Source organism: Bos grunniens, chromosome 25 (assembly GCF_055505025.1).
Source record: "Bos grunniens cultivar Pamir isolate PY7600 chromosome 25, Bosgru_T2T1.0, whole genome shotgun sequence".
Lineage (NCBI taxonomy): Eukaryota > Metazoa > Chordata > Mammalia > Artiodactyla > Bovidae > Bos > Bos grunniens.
In genome coordinates this window covers 8,198,383-8,224,213 of record NC_141189.1, presented here as the reverse complement: position 1 = coordinate 8,224,213, position 25,831 = coordinate 8,198,383, and the positions used below count along the sequence as shown (strand labels likewise).

The 25,831-nt window shown below is 56.2% G+C and overlaps 2 protein-coding genes and 1 long non-coding RNA gene across 7 annotated transcripts in view; 2 read left to right on the top strand and 1 right to left on the bottom strand.

The window, feature by feature from the left end:
• Positions 1-46: 46 nt before the first annotated feature.
• Positions 47-7,512, top strand: ALKBH4 (alkB homolog 4, lysine demethylase). Of its 3 annotated transcripts, none has more exons than XM_086374382.1 (3): positions 47-194; positions 3,111-3,308; positions 6,639-7,512. In XM_086374382.1, exons 1-3 carry the CDS (start codon positions 72-74, stop codon positions 7,227-7,229), a joined length of 912 nt encoding a protein of 303 aa, XP_086230508.1. In that variant the 5' UTR covers positions 47-71; the 3' UTR covers positions 7,230-7,512. The 3 variants fall into 3 exon arrangements, with proteins under 3 accessions (XP_086230508.1, XP_086230510.1, XP_086230509.1); XM_086374384.1 differs by having other exon boundaries at positions 47-327; XM_086374383.1 differs by having other exon boundaries at positions 47-664.
• A 4,200-nt stretch (positions 7,513-11,712) lies between these two features.
• ORAI2 (ORAI calcium release-activated calcium modulator 2) lies at positions 11,713-24,013 on the bottom strand. Of its 3 annotated transcripts, none has more exons than XM_086374386.1 (3): positions 23,073-24,013; positions 17,444-17,681; positions 11,713-12,748 (listed from the first exon to the last, which is right to left on the bottom strand). In XM_086374386.1, exons 2-3 carry the CDS (start codon positions 17,666-17,668, stop codon positions 12,209-12,211), a joined length of 765 nt encoding a protein of 254 aa, XP_086230512.1. In that variant the 5' UTR covers positions 17,669-17,681; positions 23,073-24,013; the 3' UTR covers positions 11,713-12,208. The 3 variants fall into 3 exon arrangements, with proteins under 3 accessions (XP_086230512.1, XP_086230513.1, XP_086230511.1); XM_086374387.1 differs by lacking the exon at positions 23,073-24,013 and adding an exon at positions 21,979-22,416; XM_086374385.1 differs by lacking the exon at positions 23,073-24,013 and adding an exon at positions 21,133-21,190.
• LOC147344932 (uncharacterized) overlaps positions 19,494-25,831 on the top strand; it is a 21,293-nt gene continuing 14,955 nt past the window's right edge. Inside the window, exon 1 of the long non-coding RNA XR_015154390.1 lies at positions 19,494-19,620. This is a non-coding gene — a long non-coding RNA (uncharacterized LOC147344932). The remainder of the gene's footprint in view (positions 19,621-25,831) is intronic.

Below are 25,831 nucleotides of genomic sequence, written 5' to 3'. Positions count from 1 at the left end.
CTGCGCCCGGACTACCACTCCCAGCGGCCCCCGCGGCCCCGCACCTGCGCCCTGGCCGCCGGGACGCCGCCATGGCGGCCGCGGCGGTGGCGCCTCCCGAGGTCCTTCGGGAATGCGGTTGCAAGGGCATCAGGACCTGTCTGATCTGCGAGCGGCAGCGCGGAGGTGACCCGCCCTGGCAGCACCCCTCGCAGGTGAGGGGTGGGAGAGGGGCCGCCGCGCCCACAACTCCATGCTTCGTGTGGGGAAACTGAGGCCCAAGTTGGCCTGGAAGACAGGTTCCGGATCAGCCCGTGTCAGCGGCCCTGAAGATGGGGGCGTTGCGAGGTGAAGAGATGAGGGATTTGAGGAGTGGGCTTGGAGTGGAGAAGGGGCTGGAACGTCGGTGCAATCCGGCCGCGGCTTACCTATGGAACTTGGGGGTAGTCTGATAGCAGACGTAGCCGCTGCTCCTCCGCCCCGGGTCGGGCTGGGAACCTCACCTGCCCGTGGGAAGACGACAGGACGAGAGCAGAGGGTGCCGAAACTCGGGGCAACGGGTCCCAGGAGGCATTGGACGGAAATGAGATCCTTAATCCTACGAATTAACAAAGAAGGACGCAGAGCCTTTGAGCAGAGCGAGGGCCTTCAGCTGGGAAACTGTTTGGGCCGAGGCCTGGGGAAGGTGGGTGATGCGTCAGGGGAGGGAGATGAAGCCGGTGGGGCCTGACCACGGAAGGCAGGCTGGGCTCCTTTTGAGGGCCGTGGTGAGCTCGTGAGGGTTTTAAAGGTAAAATCACATATGAACTTTAGAAAGTTCCTCTGAGGGGAAAGAGTGGATAAGAAGGAAAGGGGGTTGGGAAGCCAGTGAAGAAACCGTCAAGGTGTCTCTGATAGAAGAAGGTCCTGTGAAAAACAGTAGCAGTTCCTAAGAAAATTAAATGTAGACCTGCCATATGACCCAGCAATCCCACTTCTGGATGTGGACCCAAAAGAATTGAAAGCAGTGTCTTGAAGAGATATCTGTATACCCATGTTCATAGCAGAGTTACTCAGAAAAGTTAAAAGGCAGAAGCAACCCAGGTATCCATGGACAGATGAAAGGATGAACAAAATGCGTCCCATACAACGGACTATTATTCAGTCTGAAAAAGGGAGAAAGGAAAGTCTGGCACGTGCCACGACACGAATGAACCCGAAAACGTTATGCTGAGTGGAATAAGGCAGTCAGGATGCAAACTGTTATGATTCCACTCAGGTAGAGCGTCTAAAGTAGTCAGAGTCACGGAGACGGGAAGGAGAGTGGTGGGTGCGCAGTGGCTGGAGCAAAGGAGACAGGGGATGTGTTGTTTAACGGATAGACTTTCTTTTCTTTTCTTTTTTGTAACATTTTGTATTGGAGTATAGCTGATTAACAATGTTGTGATGGTTTCAGGTGGACAGAGAACGGACTCAGCTATACATATACATGTGTCCATTCTCCCCCAAACTCCCCTCCTATCCAGGCTGCCACGTAACATTGAGCAGAGTTCCCTGTGCTGTACAGGAGGACCTCATTGGTTTTAAATGTCACAGTGTGTACTTGTCCATCCCAAACTCCCTAACTAGCCCTCTACCCCATCCTTAGCCCCTACCCCCCAGCCCCGGCAACCGCAAGTTCGTTCTCTAAGTTAACAGGTAGACTTTTGCTAGATGAGAAAGTTCTGGAAATTGGTTGCACGACAGTGTGATATACTCAACACTGAACTGTGCACTTAAAATATGGTTGAGGATCAGTCTTATGTATAAAATATATGTAGTTGTATATATTTCACCATAATTACTTTCTTAAAAAAAAAGTTTTTCAGACCTCGCCAGAGGTCTGGACTCTGCCCATGGCCGAGGGTGTGGAGGTTCCAGGCACTGTAGCGGGTAGCACCTTCCCAACCTGATGCCCGAGGAACAAGTGAAATGTACAGGAGGAGTCCTTACTTTCTGTGTGTCCTGCGTGAGGTGCCAGGAGGGAGACGCGGTGGTTCAGAGTCGGGGGTGCTGGCAGTGCCTCTAGAACATACACGGGGAGGAGGCAGGGAGCACCCCCAACTCCCGCGCAGATCTGAGGAAGTCTTGGCTCACCCAACCGGAAGCTCCAGAGCAAAGACTGCCTGGTAATTGGCCGGGCTCGTGATGGGTCACTGGCCGGAGGCCCTGCCACAGGAGGCTGTCAGTCTGGTACTCCTCTAGGTGACTGGCAAGTTCTGCTCTTCTTTTTAAATTTTATTTATTTTTTGTTTTTGGCTCTCTTGAGTCTTCACTACTGTGTGGGCTTTTCTCTAGTTGGGGCGAGCAGGGGCTCATCTCTAGTCGCTGTGCACAGGCTTCTCGTTGCCGTGGCTTCTCTTGTTGCGGAGCACGGGCCCTAGGGTGTGCGGGCGTCACTAGTTTCTGCTCCCAGGCTCTAGAGCACAGGCTCAGTAGTTGCGGCACACCAGCTTAGTTGCCCCACTGTGAATGGGATCTTCTGGGATCAGTGATTGAACTCACGTCTCCTGCCTTACCAGATGGATTCTTTACCACTGAGCCACCTGGGAAGCCTTCTATCCTTTTTCAATGAGAAATTCAGGGAGTGCCCATGGCTGCCGCCGTGTCAGGGAGGCCCCAGCGACATCCCCACTGTGGCTGGAAAGAGCTTCTCCCTCTGGCCTCCCAGCATGTGAACTCACCCCCCTGGGCAACCCTAGGCCTCAGCTTTAGGGGAACAGATTTCTCCAGCTCCCCATCAGGGCCGTCTGCCTTCACACACGCCTCACTAGCCTGGGAGGAACAGACAGTGCCCACAGCAACAGTGTGGCCTTGGAGGCTGCTCCCCAGCTGCGCAGCCTTGGGCTAGTTCCTTAACTTTGTTGAGCCTCAGTCACCTCACCTGCAAGGTGGAAGACGAAAGAATGTTCCTGTGTACTCTCTTTCCTTTTACAGACGAGAAATTGAGCAAGGTGGGGGCTGGGCAGAGGTCCCACTTCCCTGGAGATGCCAGCTGCCCCCCAGAGTGCTGCCGGGGAGGGTGCACCACTGGGCGGGGCAGCTTCTCAGGGCGTATGTGGGGTGTGAGCCACGGCTCCAGAAGCTCTGACACCCCTGTCTGTCTTTTGCAGAAAACACACCGGTTCATTTACTACCCCGACACTGGCTGGGCCGTGGGGGCCGAGGAGTCTGACTTTGAAGGCTGGGCCTTCCCCTTCCCGGGCGTGACCCTGATCGAGGACTTCGTGACCCCAGAGGAAGAAGCCGAGATGGTGCAGCTGATGGACCGCGACCCCTGGAAGCTCTCACAGTCTGGGCGGAGGAAGCAGGTAGGTTGGGCCAGAGCAGGGTGGGGGGAGGAAGGCCTGCCCTCTCTGGCCAGTCACGCTGCAGGGCCCTGCCAGGCACCTGACCCTGGAGCTCCTGTGCTTATCTCCTTTTCCATGCCTGCCTTTGCAGCCACCCCCCAGAGCCATTAGCGGACAAGCTGACCTAGGGCTGTGGGAGGGCAGGGCTGCTGAATAGGGGTGCTGGGGAACGGCCCAGAGCATAGCCTGTTTACCTTCCTATGAGTTGGGGCTCAGAAGCAGACGGCCACCCAGCGCTCTCTGCCCTCTCCCCAGCTGGCGTAGTGCTGGTGACTCTCATGGAGTGCCTCTTTTTTTAATTCCTCTAATTTAATTAGTTGTTTTTGGCTGTGCTGGGTCTTCATTGCTGTGCAGGCTCTTCTCTCACTGCAGCAGGCGGGAGCTGCTCCCTGCTGTGGTGCGAGGGCTTCTGATTGCCGTGGCTTCTCTTGCTGCTCTAGGGGCGTCAGTACTTGCCTCCTGGGTTCTAGAGCATTAGGCTCAACAGTTCTGGCTTTGTTGCTCCGAGGCATGTGGGTCCCCCTGGATCAGGGGTCAGACCTGCGTCTCCTGCAGTAGCAGGCGGATTCTTTACCACTGAGCCCACAGGGAAGCCCTGCGGAGTGCTGCCAGACGCCCCCACCCTGTCGGCAGCTCTCCGGGTCAGTTGTGAATCTCCTCACACCTGTTCCTACAGATACTCTGGCCTCCAAACCCTGAAGCTTCCCTTTGTTGGGATCACAGCCCCCTTCTCCTTGGGTCCACTCCTGTCTCCTCCGTTCCTCGTCTCCGGTAGTCCTCGCCCCCTCCAGACAGCCATTGGCCCCCTTTCTGCGTCCCCTGCCTGTGCGCACCCCCCAAGTCCCCCTGGCCCCCCAGCCAGTTAGCACAGGCACTTCCTCGGGTGTCCCTCACCCTTTCTCGTCTCACTTTGTCAGGCTCCTTCCGCTCACCCACCCCCATGTGGCCTCGGGCTCTGGCTCTCCATCCTGAGCTGGGCCCTTCGTGCTCAGTGCTCAGAGCCGTGCTGACTCCGCAGGTCGTCGGCTCTGCTGCTGTCCTTCTAGTCCTCGCTCCCCTCCCCCCTCTGCACTGATGACCGGGCCTCTCAGAGAAAACACACGGATCTACCGAGGTTCCCTTCTCTCCTGTGCCCTGCTTCCCTCCGAGCCCCTCTTCAGCTTCGGGCTGGTTGCTGCTTCTCAGAAGCCCTTGTCCAGCTCCCTTCTCTCTAGGTCGGCTCTCTCCCACTGGCCTCCCAGGAAGCTGCATGTCTCTCGTCTCTGCAGCAGAACTTCTCAAGAGAGTTAGCTGTTCTGTTCAGCTCCTCTCCTCCTGCTCCCTCTTAACTCACTCTGAAACTGCCTCATCGCCGACCCCCACCCCTAAACCCAGCGACTGGTTCTCAGGCCTCTCCTCCCTCTCCAGACGCCCCTAGCTGATCTCAGGCCCGGTCCAAAAAATTCAGGGCTCGCGTGCTCGTACCTCCAGCCCCAGCTTCTCCTGTTTGTTAGTCCTGAGCTGAGCCGGCGCATTCCACCTTCCACCTACTCAGACCAGAAACCCTGGATCTTTCCACAGTCCTCTCTGGCTTTCACTGGTGATTCCTGTCAGCTCTTTACTCTTTCAAAACATGTCCTGAGCCTGAGAATGTTCACCCCCGGCCACTGCTGCCGCCTGCCTCCACACTCCCTGCGCAGCCTCCGCCCCTCCTGTCCGTCTCAGTAGGAAGTGATCCCACCATCTGGTCAGAGTCGCTGCTCTACTGCAGGCCCTCCCATGTCAGCGTGAATACAGAGGCCTTCCCGTGCCCTGAAGGCCCTGTGCTGGCCGCCAGCCCAACCTTTGTCTCCGCTGCTGCTGTCCCCAGGGCAGTCACCCCAGCCTCCCAGGGATTCCTCGGGCTCCGGCTTCTCTTCTTTCTGCCTGTGGCCCTCCTGCCGGCTGCTGCCAACCGGTTGGGGTGACCTGAAGGAGCCAGCTGGCCTTGGCTCCTGCAGAACAGAGAAGGAGACTCTACCACCAGGTGGGGCCACCCTCCACTGGAGGGGCCCCCAGGGAGCAGGAGTGTGGATACATGCTCCCCTCTCACCCCTCAGATCTGAGCTGTATTCTACAGGGCTCCTCTCGTGTGTGTGTGTGTGTGTGTGTGTGTGTGTGTTTCCTTTTAGATGGAAGCCACCTACCGTAAGATCCCCCATTTCAAGTGTATAATTCAGTGCTTTCATTTTCAGTGTAGCCACAGTGTTGTGCAGCCATCACCACTGTCTAGTTCTGGAACATTCTCATCACCCCAGAGCAAACACACACCCATTGCCAGTCACTTTGCATTTCCTTAACCCCCAGCAACCACTTACTTGCTGTCTTTCTCTGTGGGTTGGCCTCTTCTGGACATTCCTATAAGTGGGATATGACCCTCTGTGTCGGGCATCTTTCACTGAGCATGTTCTCCGGGTTCATCGCTTTGCACCCTGTATCAGGACTTCATTGCTTTTTGTGACTCAGCATTATTCCATCGCATGAATAGACCACTCTCTGTTTACCATTCACCGGCTGGTGGACACGGGTTGTTTCCACTTTCTGACTTTTTAAATTTGCCTGTACCGAGTCTTAATTGCAGCGTATGAACTTCGTTGCGGCATGTGGGGTCTAGTTCCCTGACCAGGGATGGAACCCGGGCCCCCTGCATTGGGAGCTCGCAGTCTCAGCCACTGGGCCAGCAGGGAGGCGCACTGTTTGACTTTGTCAGTAGTGCTGCTGGGAACATTCGAGTACAGGTTTCTGTGTGGACTGTGTTTCCATTCTCTTCAGTGAGGCTAGAAGTGGAACCACTTCTGGGTCCTAGGGGAACTCCTCCTCCGTGGTCTTGAAGCCCAGTGTTGACCAGCTGGGTAACACTGCCTTGGGCGGGCCCGCCCTCCCGCGCTCCCGCGTGCCCTGCCCGGCCGCTCCTCCTTCACAGCTCCTGACTCCTGGCCCCGGCGGCCGGGGGATGCCACCCACACATGCCACCCACACACGGGCCTCCTGTCTCCAGCTCTGCTTCCTGCGGTGCCTGGGCGGAGACGTCCTCCGACACTCCACATCCCCTTCCCTGCTCTGTTTTTCTCGGTGGCGTTTGCTGCCAGCTGGTGTGTGCTGTTCGTATTTATCTCTCTGGTGTCCGTCTCCTTCTGCCAAAATGTCAGATCCACGAAGTCAGGCATCGTGGATTGTCTTGGTCTCTGTGATTGGATTCTTCCGCCCTGGCGTGTGATGCCATTTCCGTAAACTCAGCCAATCCCCCACTTCCTTTTCATCCTCATCCTCCAGGACTACGGCCCCAAAGTCAACTTCCGGAAACAGAAGCTAAAGAGGGCCGGCTTCCGAGGCCTCCCCAGCTTCAGCCGGGAAGTGGTGCGGCGGATGGGCCTCTACCCCATCCTGGAGGACTTCCGGCCCGTGGAGCAGTGCAACCTGGACTACTCCCCGGAGCGCGGCTCGGCCATCGACCCGCACCTGGACGACGCCTGGCTGTGGGGGGAGCGGCTGGTGAGCCTCAACCTGCTGTCCCCCACCGTGCTGTCCATGTCGCGGGAGGCGCCCGGCAGCCTGCTGCTCTGCCTGGCCCCATCCGGCTTCCCGGAGGCCCTGGCGGACAGCGCGATGGCCCCCAGCCGGTCCGTCCCGTGCCAGGAGGTGGAGGTGGCGGTCCCCCTGCCCCGCCGCTCCCTGGTGGTGCTCAGGGGAGGCGCACGGCGCCAGTGGAAGCACGCCATCCACCGGCGGCACATCGGGGCCCGGCGCGTGGGCGTCACCTTCCGGGAGCTGTCGGCCGAGTTCGGCCCCGGAGGGAAGCAGCAGGAACTGGGGCGGGAACTCCTGCAAGTGGCGCTCTCCTTTCAGGGGAGACCCACCCCGTGAGCCACCGCCCGGGACGGGGAGCTGGCAGCTGGGCCTGGCGGAGGCGCTGGCTTCCCAGCGGACCGGTGGCCAGCATCGAAGGGGGCGCCCAGCACGAGGGTCTTTCTCAGGTCTTAAGGGGAGGACTGCTGGACAGACCCTGGCGCCTGGCAGCTCGAGCCCCGCCCAGGATGGTTTCACGGTGAGGGGCTCAGGTCGGTCCCTTTGGCCACTGGTTTGGGTTGTTTGTCACAGTTGAGGGCAGTGGCCTAATTTGAGCTTAAAAATGGTTGGTACCCCTTCAGGCTGTTTTCTTCTTTATCCATCTGTCTTAATGAGGTTAGAGGGTAACCAAGGTTAGAGGTTAGGTAGCATCACCAACTCAAGGGACATGAATTTGAGCAAACTCTGGGAGATAGCGAGGGACAGAGGAGCCTGGCGTGCCGCAGTCCACGGAGACACAGAGTCAGACACGACTGAGCCACTGAACAACAAGCTTGCAGAACATCCCAGCCTGCAGGCCCCGCATCTATTTACTGTTTTACGTATTTACTTTTGGCCATGCCCCGCAGCTTGCAGGATCTTCGTTCCCGACCCGGGGGTTGAATCTAGGCCACTGCAGTGAAAGCGAGTCCTAACCACTGGACCACCAGGGAGTTCCCAGGCCCCTGGTTTAGGGAGCGTGTTGGATTGGAGAGTGGATTGGTAGAGGATGTGAGGTGGTTATTGTTTCAGACGTCAGGACTGCTGACAGCTTCTGAGCTGGCTCTGCCCAGGTCATGCTTGACCCCGTGGGGTGTGGGGTGTGGGATGGGGCAGTCTGCTGGGGGCCTGGGCCCCCCACCCCCAGTGATGTTAGAAATTGTGGAGGAGTCTCCGCAGCTCAGGACAGCACAGGGTGGCTCCTACCTGGCGCCAGTGCTGTGAGGTGGTGACCTGGACTGGCGGCTGTCCCCCGCGGCCAGGTGAGGAGCAGCCTGTGGAGGTGGAAGGCATGGCCGTGCAGTCTGGGGGGCCAGCCTGGTCTCCTGCTGCTTATATGACAATATACCTGGCCCACCAGCCACATGCAAGGAGCCAAACTTGGGGGACCAGTGCCCCATCACAGCCTGGAGACATTCACAGCACTGGTTTTCACGGTCACTCTGGAACTTTCCAAGAGCTATCAGGAGTGCAGAGCCACTGGCTACCCTGCACTGTCTGCGTAGTGGCCCTGGCAGAGACCCAACAGGACTGAGTGGGCCCAGCGGCTGGCCGTGGTGGGCAGTGGGCTCCCAGACACCTCAGGGGACTGGTGCTTCTCAGGTACTGTGACCTCCCCACTAGCCCTCATACCCCTCAGGGTGGCATTTGGGCAAGGTGGCCAGAATTCCAGCCCATCTTGCCACATCGGTTGCCAAACAGGCACATAGACCCGATGGTCTGCTCGCTGGGGGCTTGACAGGCTGGCCTCAGGGCAGCCCGGCCCCTGGATGGAGCTTGCAGGGCGCTCCGCCAACAGAGGGCCCCGTTTGAGCTGAGGCCGGGCAGTGTCCTCTAGGCTCTTCCTGCAGAGATGGGTGCAAAACCCGCCTGACTGTGTCCCCAGCAGCCTGAGAGGGATGTCAGGGGCTGGAAACACAGCTCAGCAGGGTCTTAATGGGCCTAGTGAGGAGTCTCTAGCCTTGGTCTGTCCCTTCTCTCCCTTTGCCCTTCCAGAGGCATCTGAGTTAGGACTGTCTCTGCAGGCTAGCTGAGCACACACAGGAAATGCTCAGGATGGGCTTGCTGGCCCAAAGCTCTGCACTGAGCCTAGGCCTTTTCTGCCACCACACCCCCCTCCCCCCCAAAAAAAAGACTACTGCAGCCCAGTTATCTTGTGCTGCAGAGGCGTCCTGGTCCTCTGGGTTGAAGTGCCAGAACGTTAAGGACAATAAAAAGGACTTTCCTGGTGGTCTCATGGTTAATACTCTGTGCTTCCACTGCAGGGGGGCATGATATCAATCCCTGGTTGGGAGCCAAGATCCCATATACTGCACAGTATGGCAAAAGAAACAAAATTTTTTTTTTCTTAGTAAAGGACAGAAGTGTTCAAATAAGGGGGCCTCTACCTCCCTCACCTGGGAGTCTGTTGGGACACTGGTGACCAGTGGTTGGAGGAGGGGCTTCTGAGCATCCCCTCTCCCTACGGCCTTCCACCAAGAGCAGAGAGCAAGTTGTAGCTTTATTTACTCAGTTCAATCCAGGGCAACTGTTTTTAAAAAATCCATATATAGGACGGGGCGGGGGCGGGGGGCAGTGTACACCACATGTGGTCTCCATGACGTCATGCATAGTGCATTTCTCAGCACAAGACAGATAAGGTCTGTAGATGCGCCTCAATCCACTCAGGCTTGTGTGGTTTTGTCCTGCACAGACCTTCCTAGAAGACTGGAATACATTCTGCCCTGGCAGTTTGTCCAAAATAGAAACCCGTGAGTTTGGTTCTGGTCAGGTACTAAATGGAGACTGTGTTCCACTTTGGAAATGGCCTGTGTGTATCTGCAGGCATTTGTTTTATGAGCACCAGGAAGGCTCCTTTCAGAAGAAAATAGGGCAAGCCCACACCGACTCCTCTTACCATGGAGAGGCCACTGTACTTGGAACCCTCTTCACAATCAGGCTAAACCTCCAGGAACCAAATTTCTAGCCTGTACATATGCTTCCCTGTCCTTCCCAGACTGCCCTGCTGCAGCTCCAAATAGCTTACTCTCCAGCCCCAGAGGACGCTCTGTGCTACCCTGAGGGTGACCCCCATCACCAGTCCCCAACCCATGGTCAGCTCTGTTCTCACAGAAACTGTTTGCCCCATACCTGGGAACTAGAAAGGCTGGAGCCGGGAAAACTTGCCGGATGAAAATAAGAAATTACAAGAACACTGCTCTCCTAATCAGTGTCTAAAGCATGTCACGCAGCATCTTCCCTGCCTGTGTGGCACTGTCCTTGGCGCCTAGTGTCCGACCCTGATGCGGCCAGGTTAGGAAGCTCCCCTCCCACCAGTGCCACGGGCCAGGCGTTAACAGCGGGCTCCTGGCTGATAGCTGGGGTGTGCTTGCCACGATGTGGGGGAACTGGGCACTCCATGGGCCTGGCTCACAGGGCAGGGGCACCAGGCGGCCCAGGAAAGTGGGTCGCAGTGAGCCCCGCGAGGCCCCTCTCAAAAGGCTCAGGCTAGAGGAAGGAGCTGCTGTCCCCTCCAGCAGTGGGGAGGAGCCGGCCTGTCTGGTCCCTACCAGGACACACAGTGGTGGTCTTGCGGTGACGCTGACCTTGCACAAAGCAAACACGTTAAACCAGACGAGCCTTTTCAACAAGGCTCCAGGAGAGGAGAGGAGACCTGCTAAGGACCAAGCAAGTCACGACAGGTGTCAGCAGAGGATGTGAGGGACACGCCCTTCAGAAGGCGCCAGGGCTCTCATCTGGCCCCACAGGACACAATATCCAGGCTCCCTGTAAATGCCACGACTTGCACTGGGGGTTCTCGGCATTTCAGAGTGATGTGTTAAGGTTTATGTTCTCAACAGTATGTCACCGTCTCAGAAACCTCGGTTAGGCCCACCAGCGTTTCCTGGCACACATGACCCAGACACCACAGAGCTACTAGGCTGTGGACAGACATGCCATCGGAGCATGAAGTCCAGTGACTGTGGAAACAAAAGAAAAGGCACCCCTCTCTGGTGGCTGCTGGCCAGTATGGTACATGTGGTTCTTAAAAGCAGCTCAGGGCACAGCAGACTCACAGATAAGCTGAGCTGTAGCATGTACGTGTTCTGCCCCAGGACATGGGCTCAGGTCTACCAGATGCCCATCTCGAAAACACCAGAAACCACGACTGTATAGAAGTATGAGCTGGGTGGGTGTGGCCGGAAGGCCTGGGGGCGCCCCCAGAGAGCACTACACGGGACCTCACCCTCCCTGCTGTCATAAGCAGAACCCACATGTGGCCAGGGCTGGCCTCTGGCACCACCACCCACAGACCAGGCCAGGCCATGGCCTTATCTAGACAGGAAGTCCCCCAGGCCGCCCCCCCTCCCACAGCAGGGGCCACAGGCAGCAAGGAGACGGTGAGCTCAGCTGCCTGGCCAGTGTCCTACCCTCTGTAGCTGCAGCTCAGAGGGCTGACAGCTCAGGGGACCGTCTGGGGTTGAGAGAAGGATGTCTCTGGACTGTGGGCCCCTTTCCCAACCTGGTGGCCTCACTGGGTCAGTGTGGCCAGGGATCCTGCTGTCTGGGAAGAGAGAATTTGAGCCCAGGCTGCTTCAGGTCACCCCTCAGTTAGCCATCTCAAGTGGGCACCTCACCTGGGATGCCCAGAGACAGGCCTCCTGACCCCACAGGCCTCTGACCTTGGACATCTCATCCAAGGCCTGACTAGTCTGATGCACTTGCTGGGCTGACTTGCCCTACCCAGGTTGCTGCCTCCCCGCCCCAGGGCCAGGCCACCCAACCCCCTCCAGGGCAGGGAGGGAAGCACCAGGCCAAGCCGTTAATCCTGTGCCCAGTCTATTCATAGCAGGGTGGTACCATCACTCATGCCCCTGGGCTGCCACCAGCCCAGCTCCAGAGTCGGTGCAGTCCCTTCCCTGAACTCAGGATGCTGCCCCGCCTCTCCAGGCCCTTGCCAGGCTCCCGCCCCAAGCTGGTCCATGTGTCTGAGGGGACCCGTGACCACCCGTTACAACCCAGAGCCTGGCCTCCTTGCCTCAGGATGTCCCCATGGCCAAAGACTCAGCCTTTCTTTGCCCTGAGCTCTTAGCCATCAGTCTCCCCTTTAACTGAAGAGTTCCATCCTCCGAGGGAAAACGAGCCAGGTCTTAACAGCATTAAGACAGGAGTAGAACTTTGGTCTCGAACCGTCTTGGCAGTGACTCGGCAGCCCGGTTGGCCATCCGCGTGTCTGAAACTGTCCAGGAGGCAGGTGAGTTCCGGTCCACGCCAAGGGATGCAGACACGGCGGCGGCCGCGCCCAGGAGCACGTGTGCTCACACCACCTGCAGGCTGCGCTCGTGCCCGTCCAGCTGCACCTTGAGCTTGTGCAGCTCCTCGATCTCGCGGTTGTGCCGCTCGGTCTTATGGCGCACCAGCGAGCGGTAGAAGTGGATGGTGAAGACCACGAAGATGAGGCCCACGGGCACCATGATGATGGTGGACACCAGGGCGGCCTGCCAGCCGGTGTGGCCGCCGGGGCCGGGCGGGGGGCCCGGCTGGTGGCGTGCGTCCACGGGCAGGAACTTGATCCAGCAGAGCAGCACCACCTCGGCCAGGAAGAGCAGGATGCCCAGCACGGTGGAGAAGCCCCAGGCCAGCTCGATGTAGGGGTGCATGCGCTCGTGCGGGGACTCGCTGATGGAGTTGAGGTTGTGGATGTTGCTCACGGCCTCCACGTTGGGCAGGATGCACGTGCTAATGAGCAGGGCGAACAGGTGCACGGCCACCAGCACCGTGGTGCAGGCGCTGAAGGCGATGAGCAGCGGCCGCGGGTACTGGTATTGCGTCTCCAGCTGCACCTCCACCATGGCCACCTGCAAGGCAGAGGGTTGCTGAGTGGGAGCCTCCACAGAGCAGAGGGCACTCTCCTCCCCCATTCACACATTGTGAACTTTTTCCTGATATGCTAGAGGAGATCTCACTAAGGGCAATCTAAAAAGTACAGAAAAGACTAAGGAAGCACTGAGTCCCGTGGAGATCTCCCCCTGGGTGCCAAGGACGGAGGAGGACTGGGGGTGCCCAGCTCCGGCCCAGGGCAGAGGCCACACTTCCCTGGAAAGTGCAACACTGCTGTTGATAGCAGAGCCAGGCTGCAGTGGGACTTAGCTGCCAACAACTGCTGCTTTTCAAAACAAACAACCTGACCTTTCAGGGGGTTAAAAAAAAAAAAAGGAACAATGGAGGCTCCTGATGACCCCCAGAGCTGTGCACTGGACAGACTCTCACAGGCCACAGGGTGCCTCTGTCAGCTGAGACCAAAAGCAGGAAGGAGCAGCCTCATCTCCGAAGGCCAGGCCGGGAATAGCCGTATACATGAGAACAATGGTAAGAAGGGGAAGCTGGGAAACGGCCTGGGCTGGGAAAACAGCTGAATCTTCAGCAGCGGTCACAGCTAGGCCACAGGTAATGTCTAGAAAGTGTAAGAAACAGTAATTCCCGAATTCCACGTGGAGACGGAGGGGCTCCTCCAGGGGTGGGAACCAGGGGCTGCTGGGGTTTTAAACTGTGTGCGTGTATTCACTTCAATAACATATAAATCACTTTTAAGTGAAAGGGAATAAGAGGCCCACTAAAGGACCAGAAGCCCCAGCTTATCTCTGAAGCTGCTAAGTCACGTCAGTCGTGTCCGACTCTGTGCAACCCCATAGATGGCAGCCCACCAGGCTCCCGTCCCTGGGATTCTCCAGGCAACAATACTGGAGTGGGTTGCCATTTTCTTCTCCAGTGCATGAAAGTGAAAAGTGAAAGTGAAGTCGCTCAGTCATGTCCGACTTCACGACCCCATGGACTACAGCCCACCAGGCTCCTCCGTCCATGGGATTTCCCAGGCAAGAGTACTAGAGTGGGTTGCCATTGCCTTCTCCCTATCTCTGTAGCAGTGGGTGTCTATTTAGGCTGAGACTTCCTCACCAGAAGCCCTAAGGGGCTTTCAAAATCCAGACTGGGCGCCAAGCTCCTGCCATGCTTCCCCAGGTCACACCCTGTCCACTCAGGATGGCTCCCCTGCGGCCCACACCCCACCCCAGCTCTGCAGACCAGCCCCAGTGGAAGGTTTAGTCTTAGCTCACCAAGGGCTTTCTCTCAAGTACCCAATGATAAGAAACCAGACCCATTAAGACAGCAGGAGCAGGGAGGCAGAGAGAAGCCAGAAGAAGGCTCTTCCATTCACTGTTTGTCTCCTAGATCTAAGCCATCCCTGTTTGTTTTTTTTTCCCTGAACTGTGTGGCTTGTGGGATCTTAGTTCCCTGACCAGGGATTGAACCCAGGGCCACGGCAGCCCAAAAAAAAAAAGGTGCCAGAGTCCCAACCACTGAGCACTGGACCGCCAGGGAACTCCCAGAGCCATCCCAGGTTTAAGAAATTTACAAGAAGATTTCACAACTTGTAGCAACTATTGCCTTGTCCCCTCATTCTGTCCTCAGTGGAGATGGAACCCTTGGTAGGGAAGAAGAGAATGTCAGTCCTAGTGGACCACAGCTTGAACGGAAACTCTGCAATGATTACTGCTCCAAGAGTCAGTGGCCACATTGCCAAGGTGAGGGAGGGGTGGTCCTTTCTCAGTGCCCTGGTAGCCTGGGTAGGCTCTTGTGACCACAAAGAATGTGACCCAACAAAAAAGGATGTCATATATGGATGTGCGAGTTGGACTGTGAAGAAGGCTGAGCGCTGAAGAATTGATGCTTTTGAACTGTGGTGTTGGAGAAGACTCTTGAGAGTCCCTTGGACTGCAAGGAGATCTAACCAGTCCATTCTGAAGGAGATCAGCCCTGGGATTTCTTTGGAATGAATGATGCTAAAGCTGAAACTCCAGTACTTTGGCCACCTCATGAGAAGAGTTGACTCATTGGAAAAGACTCTGATGCTGGGAGGGATTGGGGGCAGGAGGAGAAGGGGATGACAGAGGATGAGATGGCTGGATGGCATCACTGACTTGATGAACGAGTTGGTGATGGACAGGGAGGCCTGGCGTGCTGCAATTCATGGGGTCGCAAAGAGTCGGACATGACTGAGCGACTGAACTGAAACCTCAGAGGGTGCAGAGATAAGAAACAAAGATGATTAAAAGGCCGGCAAGGAAAGCAGTTTTGTTTCACCTCGGGAGAAAAGGCCAAAGGCCATATTTCGGTGTATTTATGTAGATATTTTAATCACAGGCCTCAGATCACAGGTTTTCTGTGTTAGGGGCAGGATAAACATGAAATAAGCTTAAGGTCAGGCATGAGCACCTGTTGGACAAAGGACCAGCTTTGCAATTCTAATTAGGAAATACATAATAGAGCCGCAAAGAGCCGGACATGACTGAGCGACTGAGCGACAACAAATACACAGAACAGACTCCGTGTTGAGCGCCGCCTGTTCATTTTTCCACGACCCTGTCCTTATTCAGCTGTAGTTTCCACAGCGGAAATACTGGCTGACGATCAGTATTCATCACTTCTTTCTCCTACGTGGCTTTGCAGTCTGAACAATCATCTGATTTACTGGGGTCTGTGTGGTTTCTGAAATGTATCACCGCCGGCTTAAAGGGAGTAGTGGCTGATACAGAGGAGATACTCCATGAAAGCTGAGAAAATGCAATATTATTTCCACCCCTGCCTCTCAAAGGTCACTGCTCCCATTCTCAGGCCACTTCATACCCTTGAAGCCTGCAGTTAAGTCTCAAACTAATCCTCCAGGATTCACTCTTTGTTTTGAAGCTTCACAGGGCTTGTTTTCAAATTTCAATGAGGGGTTTGTAACCTTCAACTTGGGTGAGCGTTTTGTTGGAAAAAGTGACTCTTCCCTAAATTTGGAAATCCAAACTGGAGTCTCAAGAGACTGCCCGCAGACAGGAAGGGATTTCCAAGACCTGGGCCCCACACAGAATGGAAACCGTGCTACTGCATTCAATCGGGCAGCGCTTCTCAGAGTTAGTTTTCCAGAGATAAAATATATATATACACACACACACACACACACACACCCAGGTCAGAAAAAGCTTAATGCAGTACTATAATTCTTACGTGAAGGTAGAAAACAAAGTTTAATTTCCAAAACATTTATTCACTTGGCTGCACAGGGACCTAGTCCCCACCCAGAGGTCCCACCGCGGGAGCCCTGCGTTGGGAGCACAGTCTTTGCCACTGGGCCACCAGGGAAGTCCCCCAAGATCTAATTTTAATAGTGACACCGAAAAAAAAAGTGACATCAAAAATTCTCTTGCATATTTTTTAAAATTAAGCTTGAGAAAATACTCCTTTTTTAATGTGATGAAAGAGAACATTTTGAGCCAAAACTGTCCCACGTGGTTGGACACTTGTAATCACGGGTTTTGTTTGGTTTAGCATGTATTCACGTGGCAGTGCCGGGCCTTAGCTGTGGCACGCAGGATCTTTAGCTGTGGCTTGTGGGACGTGGTTCCCTGTCCAGGGGTCAAACCCGGGCCCCTTGCTTTGGGAGCTCAGTCTTAGCCACTGGACCATCAGGGAAGACCCTGTTTTTTAAAAAATAATTCGCAAGACCTGAATCAGCGTTTGCTTTAAACCACAGACCTGAACCCAGATTGACTGCCCTCTAAATGCGGTGACCACTGCCCCGCCCTGTATGAAGTCACGTCCTGACTACACAATGTCTCATTTCTCTGAGGGTGACCGGCACCCATGTCTGGCAGGCCCTCGTCAGAGGAGTGGCCACACTGGCTCTCTCGGACACCTTTCTATTTTCTGCATATCCACTGGACAACTGACCCTCTAGGTTATGGAAGAACAATTGTTTCCACGTTAAAAAAAAAAAGAATTGCTTCCAGCCCAATAGGACTTCAGCAGACAACAGAGAGAGGAGGAGTGGCGGCCGCAGTTCTCACTGGGATCCTGACATCCCCGTGCACTGGGACGATCCCCAGAGGGATGAGGTCTGCAGGCTTCGGAGTCAACAGGAGATGTGGCCCTTCCTGGGGGCCCGCAGCTCCTCCCCAGACAGACTCGCCCTGGGGGGTGACTCAGAAGGAAAGCATAACCAGGCAGCCAGGAGTCAGGCCAGAGGCTCCGTTTCCGGGGAGCGTGTGTGTGCCCAGCTGGGTTACAGTGAGCAAACCGGGCTCATTCTGCAGTTCCTGCTCACATTCCCAAACTCTTGGGGGCCTTCTGAGGGCTTGGGGACTCCCCTGGGTGCCCCAGGTCGCCCTCCCCATTGCCAGACCAATCCCCTTGGAGGGGGTAGGACCTGGGTGGAGACTTTTATTGGAGGGTGGGGGTGGGGGGGTGGTCTTAATTGCAGCACGTGGGATCTTAAGTTGCAGCCTGTGGGATCTAGTTCCCTGACCAGGGATTGAACCCAGGCCCCACTGCATTGAGAGTGCAGTCTTAGCCCCGAGACCTCCAGGGAAGTCTCTGGACAGAGACCCCTAGTGGTCCATCCTGGCTGCTAGCAGGGCCCAGAGGGTGGGCTTTGCTCCCTGAAGCATCACAGGATTTCAGTGAGCAGAAGCCCACCTTACTGGCTATATTTCCCACCACGTGTTTCCACTCACCATGGCAAAGCCTGAGAGGAGGGCGGATGTCCTGCTGGAGGCCTTCAGCTTGGCCCTGCTCAGGTAGAGCTTCCTCCAGGAGAGCGCCTGCACGGAGTGGTGGTTGGAGGTGACCAGTTCCAGGTAGCTGCGGCGAACCCAGTCCCGGTAATCCATGCCCTTGTGGCCGGGTTCCGAGCAGGCAGGAGCAGAGGGGTCCACGGGCACGTTGAGCTCAGCGCTCATGGTGGGGGCCAGGCTGGGGGCAGGAGAGACACTCCGGTATACCCGAGGATCCCCCCAGGGCGTGGAGAACCCAGACTTCCAAGTCCCTTCTACCTTCCCTGGGGGCCCGCTATCTACACCCTGCACCAGGGCCACAGGACCCAGGGTGCACGAGGGTGGGCCTGGCCTCCGAGGCTTGTCCCCACACAGGAATGCAGGGACCACCTGTGGGAAAGGGCTCAAGCGGGTGCATCTTCAGGACCCACCGCAGCGTCCAGTGTTTCTCCACAAAGCTGGTATCTGGTCTCCTCTCCTGAGCTCAAAGCTCCAACTGAGCGTGGCTCTTGGGTGAACAGAATTCCAAGGCTGGCTGAAAGCACCTAAATGCCTATCTTCAAGGAGAAGGGAGTTGTAGCGTTTTGGAAGCTTCTAGGACCTGATACTTCTGGATTTGACCCAGCTGTGCGATTCTGAACACACCACCTGACTTTTCCAACTTGTTCGTCTTCACATGGAGACATGCCCACCCTGTTAGTTGCTCAGTTGTGTCCAACTCTCTGCGACCCCATGGACCGTAGCTCGCCAGGCTCCTCTGTCCATGGGATTCTCCAGGCAAGAATCCTGGAGTGGGTTGCCATTGCCTTCTCCACCCTATTGGGGTCTTAAACAAGACAATGGAGCCCGAAAACCCCAAACTGCTTTCCAACGGCCAGGTGCCAACCATGAAATCAGTGTTTCCACGCAGCTGCTAATTTCTCAAATCTCACTTCAATTTAAATCAGCACAGTTCACCCTGAAAATAACTGACTTGTAGCTTGCTGAAGCTACATCCAAGGTGCAGTGGAAACCTTTAGCAAAATGAAAAATTGCTCAATTGACACGAACATGGTTTGGGGGTTTATTCTTTTCAAGAAATGGAGGCTGGAGACCCCTCAAGTCATCCCAGTACACATGTGGTTTGACAGTAACACAGGATGAAGATCAGAAGGGCTGATCTGTTGAGATTTGTGAATTTAAACTCAAATCTCCACTAATCCAAATAGGGGATTGGCGGTCTTGTGTGGCCCAAGGGACTGGCCCTGCAGCAGCCCTCAGGATCAGCTCTAATTAATCTGTAGGGCAGGCTTCAAGGGCACAGGCACCTCACAGCTCACTTAGCATCAGATATTAACTTGTACCTTCAGGCCCGCATGGGCCCAGTGAAAAGCCTACTTAAGGCTATTACAAACAGATCAGCGTTCCTAGGTCCCAGGGAGCCAGGTTGGGGGTGCGTGGGCGGGCAAAAGGGTGTTTACCAGGATCCATGGCTGAGGAAATGCCCCAAACTTGATCTGCCCATGCCAGTCCCTAAGTGGATTTTCTGGGAAGGTCCTGGGGAGGGGGGAGGCTCTCTCTTTTTGGGGGTCCTTTCCTCTTTGTTTTGTGCCAGGCCATGGAGGCACAGCTTTTACTGGCCAACAGGGCCCCCAGAGAACAGCTCTGTGCTCTTCTTTTTCTGCCCGGTCATGCCTGGAAAATCCCATGGACCGAGGAGCCTGGTGGGCTACAATTCATGGGGTCACAAAGAGTCGGACACAACTGAGCAACTTCTGTGTGTCTGTGTATGCCAATTACTAGGTCATTTACAAGAGGGCCGACTTGGAAACCTTGGTCACCACCACCCAGCCCCCACCCACATCTGCAGCTAGCAGCACTGCTTGTGAGCACTTCAATCACAGGAATGTACCTTCCCTTGGGAAGAATTCATTGAAATGTTCACTAACCAATCCATTGGCTGGCTCCAAATCATTTAGAATGGCATCATTTGGAAATGCATTTTTTTCCCCCTCTTTTTGCTCCACTACATCAGAAGTGAGCTCGTGGGGTTGATGAAGACACTGTCCAGCCTATGGAAGGGTAAAAGGCACAACCTTTGGCCCCTCAGAGGATCCATCCTCCGCCCTGCATCCAGTAAACGCTTCCTGGGCCCTAAGGTAAGGCTGCATTTGGTACTTAAGGATCAAAGATGAAAGATGAGGATGTTCAGTGGGGGAATGGCCTAAGTCGGGGGAGATTCTTGTCCAGTGAGTTAAATGCTGCTGTAGTGGAGCCAGTGTGAGGGCTGAGGGGGTGGACAAGGCGCTGGCTGGCTGCCTCTACTCTTTGGGCCAGGAGAGGGTCCCTGTAAGGGAGCAGGGACCAGGACACAGTTGGTAAAGGTCGTGCTGGCAAAGAGGGACCCTCCTGCAAAGACAAGATGGTGCCCACTTGGGGAGGGTCTGAGAGGCAGGGCAGGAAGGCTGGCTGCAGAGGGGTCAGGGGAGCAGTGGTGGAAGCAAGATTCAAGGAGTACGTGTGGCCCAGGCGGTATGACTGTGTTGGACTTGCCCTGGCGCTGCCCAGAGCTGCCCAGATGCTCAGGCTTGGGAGGAGTTGGTGAGGGAGCCATCAGGGCTCCATCTGGTCTGTGTGCTCAAACACTTGGCCAACTGGGAAGGGCAGAAGGGCCTGGTGGCCTCCAGAAAGATGAATGGGGTGGAGATGGGGACCGTTAGTGAAGGTGAGCTGAGCCCAAGTTGGAGAGTGGAGAACTTCATGGGCAGTGAGGGCTGACGGTGGCCTGGGTGGTGGCAGGGCGGCCTCAGCTCTACTGATGTCTCCAGTGGCAGGATTTGGCAAGGGCTGTCTGTCTGCTTGGAGCTGGGGTTGTGAGGTGGGCCTGTGGGTCCCGAGGACAGAGAAACCACTTCCTGCAGAGGGAGCAGCTCAGACTAGATTCAAACCCATCCGCGGCCCCCCAGCCCCAGCGTCCTACCCCGGGCCAAGCCTCCTCCCCACCCAGCCTCCACCAGAGGCAGAGTCTGGTTCTCAGACCCCAGGGCTCGGTTCAGGCAGCGGGTGGGGCAGGGCAAGATGGAGCCTGACCTTTCTGTCAGGTGGCAGAGGTGCCAAAGGATGCTCTCCTGGCCAAACCATGTGGTCTTTTGGTTTTGTTTTTATATAAGGGGCGGTCAGAGAAAAGAGATCTCGTAGAATTACCGTGACGCTGTCTCTGGCCGTGGGAAACATTTCCAGGAGGTGGGTTTGGGGGTTTGACTGTCAAGTTCCCTTAAACATCTGGGGCACGAGCAATGGCGAGTGCCACGCAGAAACGGCTGTTTCTGACTCTTTCTGTCACCCGCACACGGGAGGGCCCAGCTCCCCTCCTCCCCTGGGTCTCCCTGGAGGAACCCGCCTGCAACCCTGTTCCTTCCCCTCAGCACCCCCTAGCAGCCGGGGGACCCGCATGCGGCCCGCATCTCTCCACGCCTGGCAACCTCCCAGTCATCCCGGCGGCTCCGCACCCCGCCCGGGGATCCCGCGGGCTTGGGGTCCCAACCTCACAGTCGTTCCGTAGGCCTGCCCAGGAGGAAGCTGGGGTCTCCGGGGGCAATTCCGGTCGCTCCCGCCCCCCGCCGGGGCGGAGATCCCGCCGCCCTCGCCCGACGCCCGCAGTGAGCACTCACCGATCTTTGCTCTGCCCTCCCGGCCTGACTCCGGCTCGGGCGCGCGGCTGGCGGCTCTGGCGTGGCCCGGTGGCCGGCCGGGGCGCCGAGCGCGGCCCCCTCCCTCCTTCCGCCCGTCTCGCGGGGTCCCCCGGGCCCCGCCCCCGCCGGCTGACCCGCCCCCCCGCCGCCCAGCCGCAGCCGCTGCCAGGGCAACGGCGCGGCTGTCACGTGACCGGCCGCGGGGGCGCCGTGGGCCACGTGATGCTGCGGGCCAGGAGGGGCGGGGCGCACAGCCCCCCTACCCGGGGTCCCCCGGGGTCCCTGCAGGGCTGGCGCCGCTCCCGCCGGGACATGAAAACCCGAAGGGTGCTCATCATTCCTGGTTACTGGGCGCGTCGCGGGTGGCCATGAGCAGGGATCCGCGCCGCGGTGGTGATGAGAGCCGGAAGCCTGGGCATCCCTCGCTCTCCCTCCCCAGCGACGGAATGGGGAAGCTGTGCTTTCTCTGCCCCTGGGTCTGGCCCGCAAGTCCAGGGAAGGGTGAGCCCTAGTCTGCTGGACGCGTGTGGGCCTGAACACAGAGCAGGAGCACCAGGTTCCCAGGGTGAGCCCCGGAGGACGCCCAGGACCGGTCACTGACCCTGTGAACCGGTGGGATCTCGTTATCAGTCTGCCGGGCGGACTGTGGGTGGCGGGGGGAGGAGGGGTGTATAGCGGAGAGGAGGGTCCGTTGGGGAAGGTGTGGGCGGCCACGCCCCAATTTGCCAGGTGGACAGCGACCCCAGGCCGAGCACGCACCCGGAGCTGGTCACCCGGAACCGCAGCCCCACCCACCAGGCCCAGCGAGACCTGCGGGGTCCTCACCCGAGTGCGGCATGCTTGGTGGGCAGAGCGCTGGGGGGGAAGGGTTTTCCTCGGTGCCTCTGGCTCCCTCCGTTCCAGGGTGCAGGGAACCTCTCACCGGGAATGGTGAACTCTCAGGTTTTGTAACCCAGACATTCAAACAGGAACGGTCTTTTCAGGAAGTGCATATGGGTAACTCACTGAGAGGAGAGATGGGTTCCCATCCACCCACCGAGCCAGGCGGGCCCTCGGAGCCCTTCCTGCGTGCCCTACATAGGATTTTTCCATCTGTCACAACAGCATGGCACCGTGACACATTTATCCAAAGGAAAGAAAAAAGAAAAATTCCATTCCTGTCGCCCAGTCCAAGTTTTCTGACAATTGGATGAGTAAATGTTGGCAGGTATGCCAGGCCAGATCCACTTATACTTCAAGACCCATGCTGAGAGCCAGAATGACACCTTTTATTCCAAGAGGACACTTAAGAGCGGACTAAGCTAGTTTCCCTGTATTTACCGCCCTAACAAAGGAATGAGGAAAATCCTGGGGTCTGATTACTGCCCTTCCCACCCATGGCAACAGGAAAGAGATTGTTGTATTTCAGGGAGCAAAGTCCACAAAAAACATAGTGTGGCTTCCACACCTCTGGCAGTTGATAAAGTGGACTGGAAAACAGGAGGAAAACATTCTTTTAAAAAAATGTTTTTATTTGTTCACCTGAAACTACCACAGCATTGTTAATCGGCTGTGCCCCAATATAAAATGTTTTTGGTGTTCAAAAAGGAAGAAAGCATTCTGAACACTTTGCTAACGGCAGTAATTGCATCACAGGTGAACATTCTTTGAGCAACAGAGTCCTTTGCTTGAGTTCTCACTTCTGAACCCTGATTGCACATCCTTTAGAACGCTTCCTAGGCCTGGTAGCCACACTCCCACACCCAGGCACATTTATCCAGCGTGTCTGGGCAGAAGTAGAACGTAAGTCATAATTATCAGGGCTTTCCAGAGCTCGTTTACTAACCAAACCCAGAAAACGGCATTCCCCACCCTGTGAGATTAAGCATGCTGACAGCACCAAGTTGAAAGGAGAAAAATTTAATGATCCCGGTACTCACAGTTGCAGAGCCCACTCGGGTGCCCAGGTTGTTGCATGGGGCTTACGCAGAAGCCGAGGTGGTTCAGGTCAAGGTGCGTAGTACCAGCTGCTCGGCGGGGAGGTCTGGGTTCCAGTCTGTGCTGACACTCCCGTGGCTGGTGGTCTGGCAAGTCACCGCCTTTTCTGAGGCCTCGGCCACCCCACATTTGAAAAAGGCAATTCTGGGAGGCATGTCCCAGAGGTCACTGCCACACTGGTGACCTCATCCACTGTGACCCTTTGTTCCGTGAACACTGTGGTCCTGCTGTCTCCCTCCCTCCCCAGCTCCTAGCCAGGATGGCCTCCCAGCCGGTGTGGACAGTGTATCCAGTCCCTTGACCATTCACTCCTAAAGCCTAGCGCTTATTAGCACCCTCTGTGAACTTCCGAACCCTGCGCCCCGGCAGTGAGTCCTAACTACTGGACTGCTGGGGAATTCCCAGTGTGATTGCTTAAATTCAGATATCCTGCTTTCTGACCCTTCTTCCTCACTCAGTGCCCAGCACTTCCCTGACCCTGCTGACACCCTTCTTTCTCCCGCTCAGTCTCCTCTCCACTCCTCCTATGGCCTCTCCCCCGCACGTCAGACTATAAACTTCTCAGAGAGCTGTCATCACTTCCTTCCTTTCCTCCTCAGCCACCTGGAGTTACAGCCCTTTGTGCTGCTAAATCCACATGTCCCAGCCACTGCCCTGTCTGTCCCTGCGTCCCCCTCCTTCCACCCGGAAACCCTCTTTCCTTCTCCGGTGAGCCCACCAGACAGTGCCCTGCACCCCACACGGGCTTCTCTTCTTCGTCTGTCCACTCGATACGGGTGTTTCTCAGGATCCTGTCCGGGTCCCTCTCTCTACACTTCGCCCTGAGTTTTCTCACCCACTCACTGTTTGGCCTGAGGGCTCCTGTATCATCACCTACAACCCTGATCTCTTCCCAGCCTGGCAGGACGTGTCCCATGGCCCCCGGCTTCACCACGCCCACAGTTAGAGTCCTCATCGTTCCCTCACATACCTGCTCCACCTCCTGGTCCCCTGCTCCCTTAGGGAGGGTTCCACCACTCGGCACAGCTGGTAACTCTGTAAATCTGTAGAACTCTATAGATCCTGACTCCCCACGAGGAGAATTCAAGTCCTGTGAATTCTCCCACTGAAATGTCTCTGAAATCCCCCGAGCCCCTCATTTTTGCTCTCCACACCTCCTGTCTATTCTAATTCAGGCCATCGTCACCTCTGGTTTCTGATCTGAGTTTCTGATCTGAGCTAGCCTCCCCTCATCCCGGAGGCCTGGGGCCCATACCCACGCAGCACCCCAAGCGTCATCAGCCTGACTTTCTTGTCTGTGTCCCTGATCAGACCCGGAGTCCTTGAAGGTGAGGATCGTGTTGCCCAACAAAGTGCACTTCAGAACCCTTTGGATTTCAGCCTAGTGTTTGCTCAATAAATGTTTGCTGTGTGATCTTCCCTGGTGGTCCAGTGGTTAAGAATCCACCTGCCAATGCAGGGGACGTGGGTTTGATTCCTGGTCAGGGAAGTAACATCCCAAGTACGTGCCACAACTTGAGAAGCCTGCCGTGGCGCAGCTGCGCCCCACCCCGCAAAAAAAGTTTTTGCTACATTCTGGGGAACAAGAAAATGGAAAACTGCCTGAGGACTTACCCCAGGTTAATTTCTCAGGTGGTTCTCCTTCCTGATCTGTTATTAGATAGAGGTTGTAGATCACTTTAGTCGTGTATGCTGGACAGTAAATATAGATTAACTTCCAAAGGGGAGGAGGAGAAACCGTGCCTGTTTCCAGTGATGATGATGGAAGAAACGGTTTCCACACAGCCCTCCTTCCACACACCTTGGAAACCGAGTCTAGTTAACGTTGGTTTAGTTATGTTCCTATTTTCAAAAGTCAATAGAACGTCTCTCCTCTAACTCAGTTTTTCCCCCCATATGATACATGTTGAAAACAGAGAATTAAAATAATGATGGTACTTTCTATGCTCCAAACCAGTGTTTCTCAAGGTATTGGTGGTGGGGGTGTGGTGTGGGGATCCAGAGTAGCGTCTCCTGAGGTTCAGTTCAGTTCAGTTGCACAGTCGTGTCTGACTCTTTGCGACCCCATGGACTGCAGCACGCCAGGCTTCCCTGTCCATCACCAACTCCCAGAGCTTGCTCAAGCTCATGTCCATGGAGTCGGCAATGCCATCCAACCATCTCATCCTCTGTCGTCCCCTTCTCCTCCCGCCTTCAATCTGTCCCAGCATCAGGGTCTTTTCAAATGGTACCTGCTTAAAATGCGTAATCATGGCCAGAGCTGTGATGACTCAGTCTAGGGGGCGTGGCCGGGGTGGGTCTGAGTGTTTCAGGCAGGCTCCTCCCCTGCTGCTGAGCTCTGGGCATTAAAGGCAGCAAAAGTGACTGTGTCTACCTGCAGGTTTGTAGGTTCTTCCTGCCGTTGGAGCAGTTTTTTCAGATGTGCACAAGTTAACCTGCTTGCTTTCAGTCACTGAGATTTGCTGAGTGACATCTGTTTCACACCTATGACATCCCAAGCGCCCTGCTGGCACTGGGGGTCAACAAGGAACAGAACACGTGGGTCCTTACTGTCAGAAGCTGAGTGGAGTCTGGGGGCGTGGGGGCTGCGGGTGTGGCAGGGTGCAAGCAGGTGAACCAGTGATGGAGCTGTGGAAGAAATGGAACAGGTGGTGAGTGGGTGGAAAACTGAGGCCTACGGGAGAGAAGAGGCAGGAAATGC

Bases quoted from the DNA above. Each gene is read 5' to 3' on its own strand.
- ALKBH4 (XM_086374383.1), top strand. From the start codon at position 410: ATGGAACTTGGGGGTAGTCTGATAGCAGACGTAGCCGCTGCTCCTCCG. The intron at 665-3,110 runs GTGGGTGATGCG...TGTCTTTTGCAG, and splicing joins TGGGCCGAGGCCTGGGGAAG to AAAACACACCGGTTCATTTA. The intron at 3,309-6,638 runs GTAGGTTGGGCC...CTCATCCTCCAG, and splicing joins AGTCTGGGCGGAGGAAGCAG to GACTACGGCCCCAAAGTCAA.
- ORAI2 (XM_086374386.1), bottom strand. From the start codon at position 17,668: ATGAGCGCTGAGCTCAACGTGCCCGTGGACCCCTCTGCTCCTGCCTGC. The intron at 12,749-17,443 runs GTGAGTGGAAAC...TCTGCCTTGCAG, and splicing joins TCCTCTCAGGCTTTGCCATG to GTGGCCATGGTGGAGGTGCA.